This window comes from Oncorhynchus nerka, linkage group LG10, assembly GCF_034236695.1.
Source record: "Oncorhynchus nerka isolate Pitt River linkage group LG10, Oner_Uvic_2.0, whole genome shotgun sequence".
NCBI classification, from domain to species: domain Eukaryota; kingdom Metazoa; phylum Chordata; class Actinopteri; order Salmoniformes; family Salmonidae; genus Oncorhynchus; species Oncorhynchus nerka.
In genome coordinates, this window is record NC_088405.1 from 72,363,947 (window position 1) to 72,386,206 (window position 22,260).

The 22,260-nt window shown below is 42.9% G+C and overlaps 1 protein-coding gene across 3 annotated transcripts in view; it reads right to left on the minus strand.

Moving 5' to 3' along the window:
* The window catches only part of ap2b1 (adaptor related protein complex 2 subunit beta 1), an 82,766-nt gene that overhangs the window by 57,672 nt on the left and 2,834 nt on the right, over positions 1–22,260 (minus strand). For all 3 annotated transcript variants that reach the window (XM_029671243.2, XM_029671241.2, XM_029671244.2), the window contains exons 7-14: positions 22,005–22,226; positions 17,074–17,194; positions 14,225–14,320; positions 13,903–14,018; positions 13,550–13,715; positions 12,238–12,336; positions 11,860–12,119; positions 11,464–11,659 (exon numbers count right to left, since the gene is read on the minus strand). In XM_029671243.2, the coding sequence (XP_029527103.1) occupies positions 11,464–11,659; positions 11,860–12,119; positions 12,238–12,336; positions 13,550–13,715; positions 13,903–14,018; positions 14,225–14,320; positions 17,074–17,194; positions 22,005–22,226 (1,276 nt within the window). The remainder of the gene's footprint in view (positions 1–11,463; positions 11,660–11,859; positions 12,120–12,237; positions 12,337–13,549; positions 13,716–13,902; positions 14,019–14,224; positions 14,321–17,073; positions 17,195–22,004; positions 22,227–22,260) is intronic.

The following is a 22,260-nucleotide window of genomic DNA, read 5'->3' on the forward strand; positions in this document are numbered from 1 at the left end:
ATGAACCAGACTTGTGGAGATCTTTTTTTCTGAGGTCTTGGCTCATTTCTTTTGATTTTCTCATGATGTCAAGCAAAGAGGCACTGAGTTTGAAGGTAGGCCTTGAAATACATCCACAGGTACACCTCCAATTGACTTAAATGATGTCAACTGTATGTTAAATCCACTGTCAGAGTTCCTTTTACAGTGGCCCAGAAAGCTGTAAAACAGAATGACATGAGCATGAACAGGCTAGTTATCTGGTGTAGAGGGTAGTGATCTAGGGCTGTTACTGGAGGTGTAGGGAAAGGATACAATCTCCACCTGATGACTACGATAAAGGTTGGGGTTTGAGTTACCATGAAACCCAGCTCTCGTATAGGATATGCCTATCCTAATTTCTCTCCATTTGTTTACATCTGGCCCATGATGATTTCATTGGTTAGCTTCCTCAAGGGTCCAAGTAGAAATGTCTAAAGCCATGATGACTCAAGTCACTCCCAAAGGAGGTCCTCCTGAGTTTAGGACCTCTTAGAGGGAATATGTCATTCCGTGTAAGGGGAAATTGTAGTGAACAGGATTCTAGGCAGTTCCCTGATACCATTCTACTTCTCCAATGAGAGCAGCCTGCCATTCCCAGGAGTGCCCAGCCGCTCCTAAATACAATTACTTCAGAATATTGGAATCTTACTCACTCTCCCAGTTTCGGAGGGAGAAAGTATTGCTTTTGCTGCGACAGAATGTGTAGATGAGAACAGGGTAGTAAATACACAGGGAAAACGATGAGTGTCGAAATGAAAGACTCATTTGACATTGCACTGCATTTTGCTGGTGATTCAAAAACTGTGTATTTTGAGGAACAAGCCCATATGGGAATTCAGAGTAGACACTTGACAGACATGAATAATATATTTTGATTGCAGGTGAAGTAGTGCAAGTTGTATTTGATACTCCCATTTTTCATGAGGCGAAATAAAAGATCCCAGAAATGTTTCATACGCACAAAAAGCTTTTTCTCTCAAACTTTTTGCACAAAATTGTTTACATTCCTGTTAGTGAGCATTTCTCTTTTGCCAAGATAATCCATCCACCTGACAGGTGTGGCATAAAGAAGCTGATTAAACAGCATGATCATTACACAGGTGCACTTTGCGAAACCTATTCTGATTGGCTGGGCCTGGTTCGCAAGTGGGTGGGACTATGCCCTCCCAGGCCCACCCATGGCTGCGCCCCTGCCCAGTCATGTGAAATACATAGATTAGGGCCTAATACATTTTTCAATTGACTGATTTCCTTCTATGAAGTGTAACATGTTGCGTTTATATTTTTATTCAGTACAGATACATGGGCTCTGATAGGATACACGAAAAGTATATGTTTAGCTTGAAACAATTTGATGCGATTCGGTTTGATTAGAGGAAAGAATCGATGCAATGCGGTTCGGTTCGACTAACATTTGTTGCATTGACACATTCATTTTCCATTCTAAATTAAATGTTTGCCTTTTGTCCCCCCCACACACTTAATTTGAAATCACCATCCCCCACCTACAAATTAATGTAATTTTTGTAGATAAAGTGTGTGAGAGCTAGTAATGTATCATTATCTTCTAAAAATATAAAAACTTTTGAATATGAGACGGGGTTGAAATCTAATGTTTTAGAGTTTTTACTGACTTGCAGTGAGCTCTTACTTTCACTTTGAACATACAGTACAGGTAGCAAAAAAAGTTATTGTTGTCCTCGTTATGAAATGGTCAACTTTACCCTAAAGATGACTTCAGAAAGTATTCACACCCCTTGACTTTTCCCACATTTTTTTGTGTTACAGGCTGAATTTAAAATGGATTACATTTAGATTTGTTCTAACTCATTTACACACAATACCCCATAATGTCAAAGTGGAATTCTATTTTTTGAAATGTTTACAAATTAATAAAACATTTAAAGCTAAAATGTCTTGAGTCAATAAGTATTTAAACCTTTTGTTATGGCAAGCCTAAATACGTTCAGAAGTAAAAATGTGCCTAACTCTTTGAGCATGATGTAGTTATTAATTTTACACATTGGATGGTGTATCAATACATTCAGTCACTACAAAGATACAGGAGCCGTTCCTAAATCACTTGCTGGAGAGGAATTTTGAAACAGTTAGGAGAACTTAGGGTGGAGCAACATCATTGTAGTTACTCTACAAACATAAATGACAGAGTGAAAAGTAGTAAGCTTGTACACAATAAAAACATATTCAAAAACACGCATTATGTCTGCAATAAGGCACTAAAGTAATACTGCAAAAAATGTAGCAAAGGAATTCACTTTTTGTCCTGAATACAAAGCACTATGTTCTGGGAAAATCCAACACAACGCATCACTAAGTACTAAGAATGGTGGTGGCTGCATGTTATGGGTTTGCTTGTCATCGGCAAGGACTAGGGAGTGTTTTTAGGATAAAAATAAATGGAATAAATCTAAGCACAGGCAAAATCCTAGAGGAAAACCTGGTTCAGTCTGGTTTCCAACAGACACTGGGAGAGGAATTCACCTTTCAGCAGAACAATAACTTAAAAGACAAGGGCAAATATACACTGTAGTTGCTTACCAAGATGACATTGAATGTTACTGAGTAGTTCTGACTTAAATCAGCTTGAAAGTCTATGGCAAGGGTTGAAAATGGCTGTCTATTAATGATCAACAACTAACTTGACAGAGCCTGTAATCGAACCCACAAATGCTGATGCTCCAGATACTCAACTAGTCTAAAGAAGGCCAGTTTTATTGCTAAAATAATTGCAAAAGGGTTTTCTAATGATCAATTAGCCTTTTAAAATTAACTTAGATTAGCTAACACAACGTGTCATTGGAACACAAGAGTGATGGTTGCTGATAATGGGCCTCTGTACACCTACAGTGGGGCAAAAAAGTATTTAGTCAGCCACCAATTGTGCAAGTTCTCCCACTTAAAGATGAGAGAGGCCTGTAATTTTCATCATAGGTACACTTCAACTATGACAGACAAAATGAGGAACAAAAATCCAGAAAATCACATTGTAGGATTTTTTATGAATTTATTTGCAAATTATGGTGGAAAATAAGTATTTGGTCACCTACAAACAAGCAAGATTTCTGGCTCTCACAGACCTGTAACTTCTTTAAGAGGCTCCTCTGTCCTCCACTCGTTACCTGTATTAATGGCACCTGTTTGAACTTGTTATCGGTATAAAAGACACCTGTCCACAACCTCAAACAGTCACACTCCAAACTCCACTATGGCCAAGACCAAAGAGCTGTCAAAGGACACCAGAAACACAATTGTAGACCTGCACCAGGCTGGGAAGACTGAATCTGCAATAGGTAAGCAGCTTGGTTTGAAGAAATCAACTGTGGGAGCAATTATTAGGAAATGGAAGACATACAAGACCACTGATATTCTCCCTCGATCTGGGGCTCCACGCAAGATCTCACCCCGTGGGGTCAAAATGATCACAAGAACGGTGAACAAAAATCCCAGAACCACACGGGGGGACCTAGTGAATGACCTGCAGAGAGCTGGGACCAAAGTAACAAAGCCTACCATCAGTAACACACTAGGGACTCAAATCCTGCAGTGCCAGACGTGTCCCCCTGCTTAAGCCAGTACATGTCCAGGCCCGTCTGAAGTTTGCTAGAGAGCATTTGGAAGATCCAGAAGAAGATTGGGAGAATGTCATATGGTCAGATGAAACCAAAATAGAACTTTTTGGTAAAAACTCAACTCGTCGTGTTTGGAGGACAAAGAATGCTGAGTTGCATCCCAAGAACACCATACCTACTGTGAAGCATGGGGGTGGAAACATCATGCTTTGGGGCTGTTTTTCTGCAAAGGGACCAGGACGACTGATCCGTGTAAAGGAAAGAATGAATGGGGCCATGTATCGTGAGATTTTGAGTGAAAACCTCCTTCCATCAGCAAGGGCATTGAAGATGAAACGTGGCTGGGTCTTTCAGCATGACAATGATCCCAAACACACCGCCCGGGCAACGAAGGAGTGGCTTCGTAAGAAGCATTTCAAGGTCCTGGAGTGGCCTAACCAGTCTCCAGATCTCAACCCCATAGAAAATCTTTGGAGGGAGTTGAAAGTCTGTGTTGCCCAGCAACAGCCCCAAAACATCACTGCTCTAGAGGGGATCTGCATGGAGGAATGGGCCAAAATACCAGCAACAGTGTGTGAAAACCTTGTGAAGACTTACAGAAATAGTTTGACCTCTGTCATTGCCAACAAAGGGTATATAACAAAGTATTGAGATAAACGTTTGTTATTGACCAAATACTTATTTTCCACCATAATTTGCAAATACATTTATAAAAAATCCTACAATGTGATTTTCTGGATTTTTTCTCTCTCATTTTGTCTGTCATAGGCCTCTCTCATCTTTTTAAGTGGGAGAACTTGCACAATTGGTGGCTGACTAGATACTTTTTTGCCCCACTGTATGTATGCCTATGTAGATACTGCTTTTCCAGCTACAATAGTCATTTACAACATTAACAATGTCTACACTGTATTTATGATCAATTTGATGTTATTTTAATGGGCAAAAAATGTGCTTTTCTTTAAAAATAAGGAAATTAATAAGTGACTAAACTTTTGCACGGTAGTGTATGCGTTTAATGTTTCATTAATACATTTTTTTCTTCCACTTTGGCATTAGAGTATTTTATGTAGATTGTTGACCAAAAAATGACAATTAAATAGATTTTTTATCAACTTTGTAACTTTGGAAAATGTGGAAAAAGTCAAGGGGCGTAAATACTTTCTGAAGGCACTGTACTGTATATACTGATTGTTACAAGCAAAACTACCAAAACTATTGCTGATGGTGAACCTGAACAATCAAAATAAAATCTAATGCAAGCCCCAGTCAGCATGTATAGCCAGATGAGAGTCGTCTCCGGTGCTACTTTTATTCCGGTAAAACACAATTTTCAACAGTGCATTTGATTAAAAATAAGTTAGCAAAATACATTGGTTGTTACTCAACTAATAAAGAGCAAGCCATTTTTACAAACATTTGAATGCTGAAGGTGATACGCAGATGTGCCAGATCAGGAATAGGCCTACTCTCGTTGGTCAGCATGCAAAGCTTGACTAGGCTACTGATATTGCCTGGGGTTGTTTGGCATGCAAAATGACTTGTAGATCAATGACTGGCAACACAAATACATGCTTAGTTCGACACTGAAGGAGAGGACACAGTTGTCACAAAAGATAAGGTATTTTCAGAAGGTAGAGGAAGAGTCATTTCAGCAAGAAAAATGTGTGAACCGGCATTCGTAACGTTTGAAAAGATTTTGTGTCCGAAGCATGCTACATTTGGATCCGTTTGGGGTCCCGCGGACCGATGCACTCATATCTTAAACATTTGAACAGGGACCGATCATATCGGTGAATTGTTACATCCCTAATCGCCCCACATTAAGCTTAGGCCTGCTTTTTTATTTTCTATTTTACAAATATATAGCAAATAAAACTATTATTGCTCTGTGTTCAATCTGGAGCCACAATATCCTTCATAGAAGTATTTAAACCCAAGCTCTGACTGCGAGAAGAGAGCCCTTGGACGTTATCAGTGCTAAACTAACTACTGAGGGCTGTTTCAGTTCAGGGCTCTTTGCCTTTCATTAAAACCCATATTGATTCCATTAATTGGCCGAATTGGCTTACAGGTCTGCAGAATGGCTGATCAAAGAGGCAAGAGAGTAGCTTTCACTCCCCACTGTAATTACTCAGCAGAGTGGTTTAAACATTGTGTCGCAGCACAGCGGTAATATGTCCCAGATTGGACTCTCCAACTTGGATTGGAGTCACTGCAGTTTTAATGACTGTCCAATTAAGATTTAATTGGAAACCCTTTATAATCTGAGAGCGCCACCCAAGACGGATAAGGAACACAGCGAGACAGCCGGAATAATCACTTATCACGATGAGGCCCCGCTCTATGCGGCAGGCAAGACGCAACCCCTAATTCGCTACGCTGAACTCCCCGCCCAACTACAGTTACCCTGCCTGGATAATGCCAATTGACAAATGTGCCGATCTTTGGAAAAAGGTTTGGAGTGAGGTGGTGTATCTAGGACAATATGATTCCTCATGGTTGAGCTTACACATTGTTTTATCTCACTCGAAGGTGTAGTCTCTTGAAAATGTCAGCTAACAAATTAACATCCAGAGCAGGGACTTCCCACCTCAGTGCCAATTCACCCATCCCCTTCTGAACCTACTCTCTCCTGTGGGTGATCGTTAAAATGATAAATACATACAATTCCATGTGAATTCACAATGCATACAATGGTCCTATTGCGTATGGTGATCCTATTGCTTATGGTGATCCTATTGCTTATGGTCATCCAATTGCGTATGGTGGTCCTATTGCGTATGGTGGTCCTATTGCGTATGGTGGTCCTATTGCGTATGGTGGTCCTATTGCTTATGGTGGTCCTATTGCGTATGGTGATCCTATTGCGTATGGTGGTCCTATTGCGTATGGTGGTCCTATTGCGTATGGTGGTCCTATTGCGTATGGTGGTCCTATTGCGTATGGTGGTCCTATTGCGTATGGTGGTCCTATTGCGTATGGTGGTCCTATTGCGTATGGTGATCCTATTGCGTATGGTGATCCTATTGCGTATGGTGATCCTATTGCGTATGGTGATCCTATTGCGTATGGTGATCCTATTGCGTATGGTGGTCCTATTGCGTATGGTGGTCCTATTGCGTATGGTGGTCCTATTGCGTATAACCGCAAGGGCGTTAATGAAGTTCTATATACAGCAGCCATAGGCTGAATCCCAACACTTGGCCCCTAAGCCCTTTATCGAGTGGCCACTTGCTGTTGTGTTCAATAGTGATCACTTGAGTCCGCAAGTGGTTTGGCCAAAATAAGTATTGAGACAATGCACCCTCGATGTCCCAACTGCATTCTAAATCCATCCATCTTGTGCATGACTCAATCACTATGAAACACAGGCACTGGGCAGAGACACATACTCTGAGAAAGCAAAAACATCTCTCTAGTCCTGCACACAATATGTGCAAGTATAATGGCCGCCGGTGATTTCATCAGCTGATTTAGCTTGTTGTAACCTGCCTGCTTCTAACTATCTTCACTGAAACACAGATATGGAATTTTAGCTAGCTAGCTAACATGCAGACCAGACTGCTTGTGCGTGTGTGCGCGCCATCGCGCACATGTTGATATTGTCCACCCACACCAGACGCGATCAGGACAGGCATATCAAAACAAAATCTGAACCAACTATGTTAATTTGGGGACAGATTGAAAACCATTAAACATTTACGGCAATTTAGATAGCTAGCTTGCTATTGCTAGCTAATTTGTCCTGGGATATAATCATTGGGTTGTTATTTGGCATGAAATGCACAAGGTCCTCTACTTTGACAATGAATACACATATAAAAGGGTAATCGAGTTAGTTTCCAGTAATCTCTCCTCCTTCCTGCTTCTTCTTCTTCGGACTTAATATGGCGGTTGGCAACCAACTTTAAGGTGCATTACCACCACCAACTGGATTGGAGTGTGGACCTCAGTTCATCTTTCAATCACCCACGTGGATATATGCTCCTAAAAACCAATGAGGAGATGGGAAAGACAGGATTTGCAGCGTGTCAAGCGTCACAAATAGAACCAAGTTCTATTTTAGCGCCTGGTTACACAGGTGCTCGTTGATGCGTGCAAGCAATGTGGGTGCAATGAATGAATAACATGTATGTGTACATTTATTTTGTAATGCTCACGTACATGATGCGAGCGGTGAGGTCAGCATGACATGTAAGGATGTTCGTCACTGCACTGGTAAACAGAGTGTAGCTTGTCAATTATTTACAATAATTTGACAGCTTGCTGTTGAAGTTGTAGACATGTTCCCAGCAGTCAGTTCGTACTTCAGCATATTTCCAAAGCACCAATCGCTACATTGTAATGTTGGGTCAGCTAGAAGCACAGCGCAGCAGCTTAGCAGACTCAATTATACTGTACTGACTCGTGGAAGAGCAGGCTGTTCGCTGCTGTCGCTTGCCTTTCTCTGTCATTTTTCAAACTTAATCACGATGATGTGCAGAGCGCTTAATATTCGTGGCAAATAATTTGAAAGATGCATATCTACTAACCTTACAGCACTGTTGCATTAGGTATTTGTTTAATTTAGATTTTTCCATTTATGATAATGATCTGGACCTGTTAGTGGTAGTGCACTGTGATTTTAATTTTGTGAAAAAAGTTGTTTGGTAAGGGATTTTTTATTAACGTTAAACATTCTAATTTAGTTTAATCATTCACACCCCTAATTGCTATGGCAATGAGCTACCCTTAAGCTGCTGCAGAGATGAATGCCAATACCTAATGTATTGTCATTTACTTTCTAATAAATGATTAAATTAAAACATGGTGTTTCCTTTCTGAACAACATTTTGGAGGCTACAACACTACAAGCTACAACCCTATTTTGTATGTACAGTCGTGGCCAAAAGTTGAGAATGACACAAATATACATTTTCACAAAGTCTGCTGCCTCAGTTTGTATGATGGCAATTTGCATATACTCCAGAATGTTATGAAGAGTGATCAGATGAAATGCAATTAATTGCAAAGTCCCTCTTTGCCATGCAAATTAACTGAATCCCAGAAAAACATTTCCACTGCATTTCAGCCCTGCCACAAACGACCAGCTGACATCATGTCAGTGATTCTCTCGTTAACACAGGTGTGAGTGTTGATGAGGACAAGGCGGGAGATCACTCGGTCATGCTGATTGAGTTCAAATAACAGACTGGAAGCTTCAAAAGGAGGGTGGTGCTTGGAATTATTGTTCTTCCTCTGTCAACCATGGTTACCTGCACGGAAACACGTGCCGTCATCATTGCTTTGCACAAAAAGGGCTTCACAGGCAAGGATATTGCTGCCAGTAAGATTGCACCTAAATCAGCCATTTATCGGATCATCAAGAACTTCAAGGAGAGCAGTTCAATTGTTGTGAAGAAGGCTTCAGGGCGCCCAAGAAAGTCCAGCAAGCGCCAGGACCGTCTCCTAAAGATGATTCAGCTGTGGGACCGGGGCACCACCAGTACGGAGCTTGCTCAGGAATGGCAGCAGGCAGGTGTGAGGCAAATACTTTTGGAGGATGGCCTAGTGTCAAGAAGGGCAGCAAAGAAGCCACTTCTCTCCAGGAAAAACATCAGGGACAGACTGATATTCTGCAAAAGGTACAGGGATTGGACTGCTGAGGACTGGGGTAAAGTCATTTTCTCTGGTGAATCCCCTTTCCGATTGTTTGGGGCATCCGGAAAAAAGCTTGTCCAGAGAAGACAAGGTGAGCACTACCATCAGCCAACAGTAAAGCATCCTGATACCATTCATGTGTGGGGTTGCTTCTCAGCCAAGGGAGTGGGCTCACTAACAATTTTGCCTAAGAACACAGCCATGAATAAAGAATGGTACCAACACATCCTCCGAGAGCAACTTCTCCCAAACATCCAGGAACAGTTTGGTGACGAACAATGCCTTTTCCAGCATGATGGAGCACCTTGCCATTAGGCTAAATTGATAACTAAGTGGCTCGGGGAACAAAACATTGATATTTTGGGTCCATGGTCAGGAAACTCCCCAGACCTTAATCCCATTGAGAACTTGTGGTCAATCCTCAAGAGGCAGGTGGACAAACAAAACCCCACAAATTCTGACAAATTCCAAGCATTGATTATGCAAGAATGGGCTGCTATCAGTCAGGATGTGGCCCAGAAGTTAATTGACAGCATGCCAGGGCGGATTGCAGAGGTCTTGAAAAAGAAGGTTCAACACTGCAAATATTGACTCTTTGCATCAACTTCATGTAATTGTCAATTAAAGCCTTTGATACTTATGAAATGCTTGTGATTATACTTCAGTATTCCATAGTAACATCTGACAAAAATATCTAAAGACACTGAAGCAGCAAACTTTGTGAAAATTAATGTGTCATTCTCAAAACTTTTGGTCACGACTGTAGACGGTCTGACACCATTTCTTTCCTATCCGTAGAGTAGAACAACCGCTGCGGCTGTCCCTTCAGGCTAGGGAACACAATCACCAGCTAATATCATTAAAAAGCTATAATGACTTTGTCAAGAGGAGGAAGTTTTCGTAAAACATAAGACATTAATAAAGATTCCTAAAAGGCAGCTGCTCGTTCCAGAGCAGGCCCAAAACAAGACTTGCATGCCAAACCACACTCAAATCATTATCACATTGTTACACCGTGGATGGAAATTAGCTTTTTATAGCTGGCTAACTAGGACGTTTAGTAAAACTGATATGTTAAATAATAGGCACCATCTTGTCACCCAAAACAAGTAATCTGTATAAAGCCCAAAACAATCTTGACAGTGCAATAATATTAGCAACTGACAAGATGCTACTATCCTGTACCATTTGGACCAAACTTTGGTTTGCTGTGTGCGTGCCAGTACCACCATGGCGTGCCAAGCCTCCGCCTCATGTCTCTGCTGTAATGAGATATCAGTGTGACGCTGCATCGTGACGCCCCTGCCCTGTCTGCCTCTCTGTACCAGCGTCTGGCAGATCAATCAGGGACAGGGAGACCAGCTTCTCACTGCCTGTGCCATTAAACCCCTACAACTCATCCAGAACGCCGCAGCCCGTCTGGTGTTCAACCTTCCCAAGTTCTCTCACGTCACCCCGCTCCTCCGCTCTCTCCACTGGCTTCCAGTTGAAGCTCGCATCCGCTACAAGACCATGGTGCTTGCCTACGGAGCTGTGAGGGGAACGGCACCTCAGTACCTCCAGGCTCTGATCAGGCCCTACACCCAAACAAGGGCACTGCGTTCATCCACCTCTGGCCTGCTCGCCTCCCTACCACTGAGGAAGTACAGTTCCCGCTCAGCCCAGTCAAAACTGTTCGCTGCTCTGGCCCCCCAATGGTGGAACAAACTCCCTCACGACGCCAGGACAGCGGAGTCAATCACCACCTTCCGGAGACACCTGAAACCCCACCTCTTTAAGGAATACCTAGGATAGGATAAAGTAATCCTTCTCACCCCCTCCCCCTTAAAAGACCTAGATGCACTATTGTAAAGTGGCTGTTCCACTGGATGTCATAAGGTGAAAGCACCAATTTGTAAGTCGCTATGGATAAGAGCGTCTGCTAAATGTCTTAAATGTAAATGTAATATCTATGGCCACAGCTCAGCATACACCACCCTCACTGTGTCAGCCAGAAGCCACTACATCACCTCAGCTCAACTCAGACCGGGGAACGCACACTGACAGCCACGCTAAAAGGAGACATACTCTCCACATTGTTCATGACACAATAAAACATCAATCAGGAAGAATGCTGTCCTATTGATCCCTCATGGACTACATGTACAATCCAACCATCCCAGCAGAGATAAATAAACCTACATGAGTATGTTGTGTATCTCTCACTCACCAGGCTGTCGAGGCCTCCGCCCAGCAAGTCGACAGCGCCCATCTGCATGGAGGAGACCTGGGGCACATTGACGGGGGGACCCAGGTCCAGGTTGAGCAGGTCTCCCAGCAGGTCTCCCTGGGAAGGGATGACTGACTGGGCCTGTTCAATAGGGACCGCTGGCCCTGCGCTCACAGGGCTCTCGCCTGTGTCAATGCTGAGAGGCAGGCACAGATATACAGTATTTGATTCATATTTTATTTAAGTTATATGGGGGAGCAGATCTTGGTATTTGTTTGTAAGCAATGATTGCCTATGCGTTGTGCTAGACGGAGAGGGACGTGTTGTTTGGGGGTTAGGTGAGTGTGTCTTCTGGGACTTTGGTAACTGAGTAACTTCCTGGTAACTGTGTCTCACCTGCCGTGCTGGATGGGCAGGTGCTTGCGATGGATGCCATGGCTGCCCTCCACGAAGGCGTTGGGGGGCTTGTGGTAGACGGAGGCTAGGGAGCCAATGTGGCAAATGAGCTCGTCCAGCAGGGTGGGCTCAATCAGGTCTGTCTCCTCCGAGATCAGGGGCTTTTCGGACAAGACCACCTCCTTGGCCGTTACCGGATCGGTGGACAGCAGGCGCCAGTAGATGTAACCCCTGTCACGCAGATCAGGGTTGTCGGAGTCCTAGGAGGACACAAGGGAGAAGAATCACAGTTGAGAATAGATATTGATGAGTTTAAGTTTGGGACAGTTTGAAAAAAAAAGAGGGAGATGTGTTGGTGTGTGTATGTGTGTGTCTCACCTGTGTGGCCAGACTGAGGACCTGCTGCACCAGCTCCTGAGTCTCAGAGGGCTTCTTGAGGAAAAGCTTGACGATGGCTGTGAGAAGAGTGAGCTGGACCTGAAACAACACACCCCCAAGGCTGTGAATGGTCTGAGCCAACCTCATACCTGCTCAAATAGTGAAAGTGGCTGCCAAACCCAGATAATAAAGGTTATTACTGTTAGGGCTGGACCAAATCAACTCCTAGCACCTATCCCTAAGGCACATGTGTAGTAGATATGAAAGGCTGACTTTAATGAAAGCAATATAGCAGAAATTACAGACAAGGGCAAAGTGGAGCTATAACCATATCCAATCCAGTCTTTGCCCTAGTTTAATTTCTGTCAGGGTGTAAAAGTCCCAAACGCATCATCCAGGCAATCTGGCATTAAGATTGTCAAATGAAACCAGCAGATTTATATTAAGTGTCCTGGGGGTAGAGGTAGATTAGAAATTGGGCAGAGGACTAGGGTTGCTGACCTCAACTAACCTGGGCACTCCGCTCTGGGACAACTGACTCGAGTGCTCTGGGACAACTGACCTGGGCGCTCCGGGACAACTGACCTGGGCGCTCCGCTCCGGGACAACTGACTTGGGCGCTCCGCTCTGGGACAACTGACCTGGGCGCTCCGCTCTGGGACAACTGACCTGGGCGCTTCGCTCTGGGACAACTGACCTCCGTGGTCTGCTCTGGGACAATTGACCTGAGCGCTCCGCTCTGGGACAACTGACCTGAGCGCTCCGCTCTGGGACAACTGACCTCTGTGGTCTGCTCTGGGACAATTAACCTGAGCGCTCCGCTCTGGGACAATGACCTGGGCGCTCCGCTCTGCGACAACTGACCTCTGTGGTCTGCTCTGGGACAATTAACCTGAGCGCTCCGCTCTGGGACAACTGACCTGAGCGCTCCGCTCTGGGACAACTGACCTGGTCGCTCCGCTCTGGGACAACTGACCTGGTCGCTCCGCTCTGGGACAACTGACCTGGTCGCTCCGCTCTGGGACAACTGACCTGGGCGCTCCGCTCTGGGACAACTGACCTGGTCGCTCCGCTCTGGGACAACTGACCTGGGCGCTCCGCTCTGGGACAACTGACCTGGGCGCTTCGCTCTGGGACAACTGACCTCCGTGGTCTGCTCTGGGACAACTGACCTGAGCGCTCCGCTCTGGGACAACTGACCTGAGCGCTCCGCTCTGGGACAACTGACCTGAGCGCTCCGCTCTGGGACAACTGACCTGAGCGCTCCGCTCTGGGACAACTGACCTGAGCGCTCCGCTCTGGGACAACTGACCTGCGTGCTCTCGTCATGGAAGCCCTCCAGGAAGCTCTCCAGCAGCTCGTCGGCGTTGTCGATCCTCTCAGCGTACTCGCCCACGATCCAGATCATGGCGGCACGCGCATCCGGCTCATCCAGAGAATCCAGGTTCTCACACAGCGTGGCGATGATGCTTTCATACCTGAGCAGAGAGAGAAAGTATAAAGGGTCAGGGTATAAACTAGTGTCTGTCTGGGGCTATACAAAGGTCTTTTATAGACACAGACAGTGGCAGTATAGCCCCTACTGAAAAACAAAAGACAAGAATGAGGAAAAAATTCTCAAACTTCATTGATTATTATTGGGAATGGAGGGAAAAGGACACCTACTTGTTGGGGTATTTGCGGAAGATGTCCCTGATGACCACGATGGCCTCCTGCACCACATAGTTGACCTTGGTCTGGATGAGGTCTAGCAGGGTGCTAACACAGCGCTCAGCAGATTGCTAAAAAGGAGACAACAGGAACAGAGTCAACACAGACCCAAAACTGTTTTTTTCATAGTGGCCAAAGTACCTCGTTTAAACTCCTTCAAACAACTTTATAGGACTGGATGGCACTTTTTTGGAACAGCTATAAAATCTGAAGTTCAGATAGACATTGATCAGAGATCCTCTGTGTGTCCGTCTATGATGGTGTCTCAGATTCCAACCTCCACTTTGATGGCACAGCGTCCGATGGCCCTCACTGCCTTACGCACAAAGTCAACGTCTACCTCGGTGGCATACTCCTTCAGCTCAGCCAACACCTGGGAAGAGAGCAGGGCATATGAGTGAAAAACATCACACACACACGGTGGGAGGACATGCAAACATCTTGACACTGTAAGAAAATGGGTTGAGGAGATAAGGTTGAGGTTAGTAAAATTGTGTACACACACAAGTGTAAGCTACCCAAGGCCAGTCAGAGAAGCTACCAAAGCCTCCCTCAGAGATGGTGTTTATCCAAGGAGTGTCTCTCTGTTGGACTGTAATGGCAAATTTGCAGCAAGATTGTCCGAGCCTGCCTTAGCAGGCATCGTCTGACAGGAGCCGCTAAGAGCACCAGATAAGACTGATTAGGAGTGAAGCATTGGGATATGAACGTTTCTGTTGAAATTAGTCTTCAATATAGAGGTGCGGCTGAACAGATGGATCCAAGTCGGGGTTAGAGTATGCTATGCTTTCTGAGGGCCATGTTGTTATGTTAACAAAATGTTATATTTCTGGGGGGCAATACCATTATTATAAGTCAAACGTATGTAACAGTATAACTTTAGACCGTCCCCTCGCCCATACCCGGGCGCGAACCAGGAACCCTCTGCACACATCAACAACAGTCACCCACGAAGCATCGTTACCCATCGCTCCACAAAAGCCGCGGCTCTTGCAGAGCAAGGGGAACTACTACTTCAAGGTCTCAGAGCAAGTGACGTCACCGATTGAAATGCTATTTAGCGCGCACCACTGCTAACTAAGCTAGCCGTTTCACATACACAGTACTAAGCTACCTTCACCAAAATGGTACAATGATAGTTTTCTGTGTAGAGTGACTAAGTATATAATGATGTACAGTAAATCATCAGAAATTAACACCCTAATACACTGAGTGAACAAAATATTAGGAACACCTGCTCTTTCCAGGACTGACTGACCAGGTGAAAACAGGTGAAAGCTATGATCCCTTATTGATGTCACTTGTTAAATCGACTTCAATCAGTGTAGATGAAAGGAAGAAATAAGGATTTTTAAGCTTTGAGACAATTGAGACATGGATCGTGTATGTGTGCCATTCAGAGGGTGAATGGCCAAGAAAATATTTAAGTGCCTTTGAACGGTAGTAGCATGCACATTTTGACAGATGGAATTGCATGACTTTCACCAAATTTCCATGACCAACAACTGGTGGCATCCCTATTTACGTATAGAAAATGGTGGTATCGACACAGGGAGGCTGCTCTCTGATCCCATGTACCATCTCCTGTCATTGAGCAAGGCACTCAACTCCCCACAAAGTAGAACCCCTGCTAGGCAACTGTATGAAACACATGTGGTCAGCCCTCAGTGTGGAGAGCTACTGGGTGTTCAGGCTCTTGATCAAGCCCTTTAATAAAGTCTGGTTGAGCAGTTCATTTCTAAACTGTGATTTGTTAGAGGGGGACAGGAATAAAAACCTGCACAACCATTAGTTCTCCTGGAGGATGGTTGACCACCCTTGATGTAAAACATTGCAACATTACAAATAAGTTTATGCCTTTTGAAATAATTTGCTCATTCAATATATCAAAGATCAAATTAATATTGTAGGCTACAAATCTTTTTATTCAGCTGAAGCAAGCACAAAAATTTCCAGAAAATGTACCTTTTCTAGTTTAGTCATAATTATCTTAACTACATTAGAGTTGTTTACTTTGCAGGCTGACTATCTATTGTGTTACAATGTCCCATACATTGGATGCTCAAATCAATTGGAAGTATCTATAAAACAAGTTTTGAAGCAACATAATCCAAAAGAAAGGTTGCATCAAATGTTTATTCCTAAAAATAATGTTTACGATTCACAAATTATTATTTTGATTCAACCGAATCCCAACTAATTTAACTAGGCAAGTCAGTTAAGAACAAATTCTTATTTTCAATGAGGGCCTAGAACGACAGATTTGTACCTTGTCAGCTCGGGGGTTTGGACTTGCAACCTTCCGGTTACTAGTCCAACTCTCTAACCACTAGGCTACTCTGCCACGATATAAATCGTTCAAAAAAGTCAATAAACTTTGTATGACCTTATTCGCAAGTGTCGGTGGAAAGTTTTTGGGGACATGACGAAAACATTAATACGTGCTAAAAATAGCTTAACAGTTAACTAGAGGGTACAATATATATTTTGAATTGGCTACCTAGTTAATTTTATAGGCCTACCTGCTGATGCAATGTCTGACTGTCTCTCTGTCCTTGAGCAACGGCCCACTCGTCTTGCACTATGCAGGTGCACTAGTGACATTCCGATCCGGGCTATATGCTGATTCTATTTGATTGATAAAATATTTAACTGTGCCTAAATAGATTACATTAACAGAAAATATTCAGAATTTCCATGACTGCCACAACATTTCAGATTTTATGACTTTCCAAAACTTTTCCAGGCCTGGAAAACACCATTTAAAAATCCCATGCTTTCATGAAAATACGAACCCTGGTAGGTGCCAGGCACACTGGTTTGAGTGTGTCAAGAACTGCAACGCTTTTGGGTTTTTCACGCTCAACAGTTTCCCCCGAGTATCAAGAATGGTCCACCATCCAAAGGACATCCAGCCAATTTGACACAACTGTGGGAAGCTTGGATTAAACATGGGCCAGCATCCCTGTGGAACACTTGACACCTTGTAGAGTCAATGCCCTGACAAACTGAGGCTGTTCTGAGGGCATAAGGGAGTGCAACTCAATATTAGGAAGGTGTTCCTAATGTTTTGTACACTCAGTGTAGAGTTCTATTGACTGAGGTATAGGGTTCCATGAATGGTACCTGAGCTATGTTGGCCTGGGAGGCCAGGCGAATCATGATGTCCAGTTTCTCCAGTTTGACGTAGATGGGGTCGTTGTACTTGACAAAGAACACCTTGATCTCCTGCTTAAGGATCTCAGGCCTAAAGAGTAGAGATTACATGTATTATAGGAACAGAACATCTATCTATCCATCTGGTCCTGATCTGAACCCACAGAGCTGAGAGAGGGGAAGGGTACATAGGAAGAGAAATTCTGTCATCTAGTGGCTAGGAAGTGAGGATGGCACCAAACTAAAACATGGTGCCAAAACATCGTAACTAAACAGTCTAATCTAACATCAAACATTCCACATCACTGAGGGATTCATTTAGAAAGGGCTAAAAACAAGGGATAATTAACTAGATTCAGCTGCGGGATGATATTTTCTTGAGTGGATGGTCAGGAGGCCAGAACATAATTACAAATCCTTTCTAGACTGCAAATTGACTGCAAGAAACCCAAACATATATAATATTAGACTAAAACATAATAATTTCAAACCTTGCTTACATTTGTATATGATCACATATAGTATATATATATCTTTGTTATGGGTGGGAATACTTTGGAACAAATTTCCAAAACTAAAATCACAGATCTGATTTGCTAGTGTTTTTAGGCTTTTATGTCCAACATTTTTTTTTTAAATAAACTGAACAAAAATAAAAAAACGCAATATGCAACTATTTCTAAGATTTTACTGAGTTACAGTTCATCTAAGGAAATCAGTAGGCCCTAATCTATGGACTTCACGAGACTGGGAATACAGATATGCTTCTGTTGTTCACAGATACCTTTAAAAAAAAGTTGGGGGCGTGGATCAGAAAACCTGTCATGCAGCGTGACATCTCTGAATACATAAGATTTGATCAGGCTGTTCATTGTGGCCTGTGTAATGTTGTCCCACTCCTCTTCAATGGCTGTGTGAAGTTGCTGGATATTGGTGGGAACTGATCCAGAGCATCCCAAACATGCTCAATGGGTGACATGTCTGGTGAATATTCAGGCCATGGAAGAACTGGGACATTTTCAGCTACCTGGAATTGTGTACAGATCCTTCCGACATGGGGCTGTGTATTATCATGCTGAAACATGAGGTGATGGCAACGGATGAATGGGCCTCAAGATCTCGTCACGGTATCTCGGTGCATTCAAATTGCCATCGATAAAAGGCAATTGTGTTCCTTGTCCGTGGCTTATGCCTGCCCATACCATAACCCCACCGCCACCATGGGGCACTCTGTTCACAATGTTGACATCAGCAAACAAAATCTGTTCGACTCTGTTCCAGCCCTGATCCCTTAGAGGCTAGTCTAGGCTACAGAATGATTTTCAAATTGGTAGGGCTATGTTTCTCTCTTGTCCATAGAAATACTCAGATATCAGTTATATTAGCCTAAATATTAAAAATGTATATTATAGCCATATCAAGTGTAGACTATTGTTATTTAATCTTGATCATCTGGGTAAGCACATTTCCAACCTTCTTCCATTAGGCTACTTTTCGACAAAAAAGAAGTGACTGGATTTCACTTAGTATCTATAGTATAGCCTGCCTTACGCTGAATCAGAAAAAAACGATGGCTGGGAAAGAAATCATGTTTGTCATCTGCCTGTTTGGCAGTTCTTCGGTTTCAGGACGAATGATAAAGGTGAGCAAGCAGACCTGACTGAAGTCACTTGCAGAATACGCAAAAAGATTATCAGGGCAAAGGTGACAAATAAGTGTAATAAAGAATATTATAAATAATCATTTGTTTTGAATATTTAGAATTTTTACATTTCGATAGGCAAAAGTCATAGCCTAAGGATAATAGGCCTATTAATTTTTAACCTAAGTCAATGTTCATTCAGGTATTAGAAAGAATGTTATAGGCTAAATAATAATTTGTTTTATTTGATTATTTTAGACTTTTATATAAATTCACAATTTGTAAGCTATTCAAACTAAATTGAGGCCCACACCGACTCATCATTAATTTATTTTTTGTTCCTGCTTATTGAAAGTGCTGCTGTGGGAGCTTATGCCCGATTGCCCGTAGCACAATTCAAGGACATTAAAGGCTGACAATATTACTTTGTAACTTGTAAAAGCAACATTTAGCCTACTGTAACTTTTATTGAAGTAGGCTGTAGCCTATTATTGGCTATTTGGTTTGCAAGTAGGAAGTTTCCAACAGCACAATTTATTTTGCCTACACTTTGGTCAACTTCCTATTTGATTAGTTTATATTGCAAATGTTTGTTCTCTCTCTCATTATTACTATACTATGTTTTTATATAGGTTATTCGCAAACAACTTTCTGAGATGGAACTCCGTTACGCCTAAAGATTCATTTGATAGTTGATAATGAAATAGTATGCAATAAATAAGGCCAACAAGTCACATTCTATTTGAATGGGGATTGGGGAGAAAAAGTGAAATTACGATATTAAAACAATAAGCCAGACAACGGAGTGTCCATTGTAAAATGCCTATGATCACCCGACATTAGAGAGGGGGAAAAAAACATGTTAGGCCCTATCTCACATTTTGCGCTGCTTTGGTGCTCGCTGCTCTTTCTACAATCTACATTGTTCTCTTGCATTATGTTAACAGTCTAACTACAACATATGTATTGAAAATGTAGGCTCTGGAGTACCTTAAATTACATTTTAGGCAGAAACGCTAACTCAGCTCCATCCTTCATCATAACCAAACCCTTTGATAATGCCAACCACTTCATAAACTTGTTTGTTTACAAGATGAGCAAATTTAGGGAATCTTATGGGTCAGAAATTGATGTTCATATGATAAGGAAGATATACAAAACATTGCAGAGAGCATATCCAACTGACAATCTCTTAGAAGAAAATGTTAACGATTAAAAAGAACTGAATTTGGCACAAGATGGAGGGAAAGTTGGAGCATAACTAATTAAATTACAGTTAACAACAATTGACGCTAACATGTATAATTTATTATACAAGAGACATTTACTAATTCTACAGCACAAAGGCAGAGTCATGTCTTAAGTGTAAAACTAATAATGACTCAATAATCCATGCTTTCTGGAAATGCTCAAAAGTCCAGATGTTGTAGGGAGAGCTAGAAAGTCCAGATGTTGTAGGCAGCGCTAGAAAATCCAGATGTTGTAAGCAGAGCTAGAAAGTCCAGATGTTGTAAGCAGAGCTAGAAAGTCCAGATGTTGTAAGCAGAGCTAGAAAGTCCAGATGTTGTAAGCAGAGCTAGAAAGTCCAGATGTTGTAGGCAGCGCTAGAAAGCCCAGATGTTGTAGGCAGCGCTAGAAAGCCCAGATGTTGTAGGCAGAGCTAGAAAATCCAGATGTTGTAGGCAGAGCTAGAAAGTCCAGATGTTGTAAGCAGAGAGAAAGTCCAGATGTTGTAAGCAGAGCTAGAAAGTCCAGATGTTGTAAGCAGAGCTAGAAAGTCCAGATGTTGTAGGCAGATCTAGAAAGTTGGCTGTCAGAAGTATTACTTTTAATCTGTCTGTCTGCATATTTAAAGTATAATGACCTTCCACTGACCTTGAATAAAGCATGTGTGTCTATGTATACTGATGACTCAGCAGAGTACAGGTCGGCTGAAACAGTAAAATAAATAACTGACACCCTTAACATAGCGCTCCAGTCAGTTTTAGAACGGGTAACTAGAAATAGGCTGGTGCTAAATATAAAATAAAACTCAAAGCATAATATTTATGGAAAATCACTTGCTCAGCCCTAAACCTCATCTGGATCCATTATTGAATATGTGCCTATTGAGCAAGTTGAAGAGACTAAACTTCTGCGTGTCACCCTAGATAGCCTGCTATCATGGTCAAAACATATAGACTCAATGGTTACTAAAATGGGAAGAAGTCTTTCCATGATAAGGCATTGCTCTACTTTCTTGATATCTCAGTCAACCAGACAGGTCCTATAGGCCTTGGTTTCGTCTCACCTGGACTACTGTCCAGTTGTGTGGTCAGGTGGGGCAAAGAAGGACATAGACAAATTGCAGTTGGTCCAAAACAGAGCAGCACGTATTGCACTTAAATGTACACGGAGGGCTAATGTCAATGACATGCATGTCATTCTCTTCTGGCTCAAAGTTGAGGAGAGATTGTCTGCATCACTATTGGTCTTTGTGCGAGGTGTTGAAGGTACCAAGCTGTCTGTTCAAGTAGTTGGCACATAGCTTGGACAACTCATCTGTATCAACACAAGACATGCAACCAGAGGTCTCTTCACAGTCCTCAGGTCCAAAACAGAGGCTGGGAAACACACAGTATTAAATAGAGCCATGACTAAATGGAACTCTCTGCCACCCCAGGTAACTCAAGCTAGCAATAAAAACAGATTTTAAAAAATAGATAAAAGAACATGGCAAGACTGGGATTGTGAAGAGACAGACATTTCTATGCATTTTGTATTGTATTTGCATTGCATTATGCATGTTATACGTGGTTGGGATATGACTGTGACGTGGATGTCTCGTTTGGCTATCTTAAGATGAATGCATTAGCTGTGGGTTGCTCTGGATGGGAGCACCTGCTGAATGGCTAAATTGTGATGTAAATGTAGTGCTATGTATGTATATTATGTATTTGATTTGTTGTGTTGTTTCCTGTTTGGACCGCAGGAAGAGTAACCGTTGCCTCGGTAGCAGCTAATTGGGGATCCTAATAAATACTAAATATGGCATATAGGGAATGGGCCATTGGGCATGTCGCCCGGCCATGTGCTCTCTGCACTGTTGTGTGCTAACAGACTCCGGCGGTGCAGTGAAGTTCAAATATGCTACAACATCGTTTGAACATCACGATGTCGTCACCATAGACGATGGCTGTCAAACATTGTCGATAGACGATGCAATCGTAAAATCGCCCAACCCTACAATAAAGTATTTATCAGCAAGTTGCCCCCTGACCTTTTCTGGACGATGAGGTTGATATTCCTGAGGGCCACATACTGGACCTCTGGCTCCCCAGAGAGAAGGGTGACCAGCGGGGGGGACAGCTTCTTCAGCAGGGTGTTGTAGTAGTCCAACTCCTTGGGTAGCAGTTCCAGGAACTTCATCAGCACCTTGACAGCCGACAGCACCACCGCCGAGTTGGCGTGGGAGAGACGGGGCGTGACCCGCTCGCAGATGCTGGGAGAGAAAGAGGAGGACAGCCATGTTTATT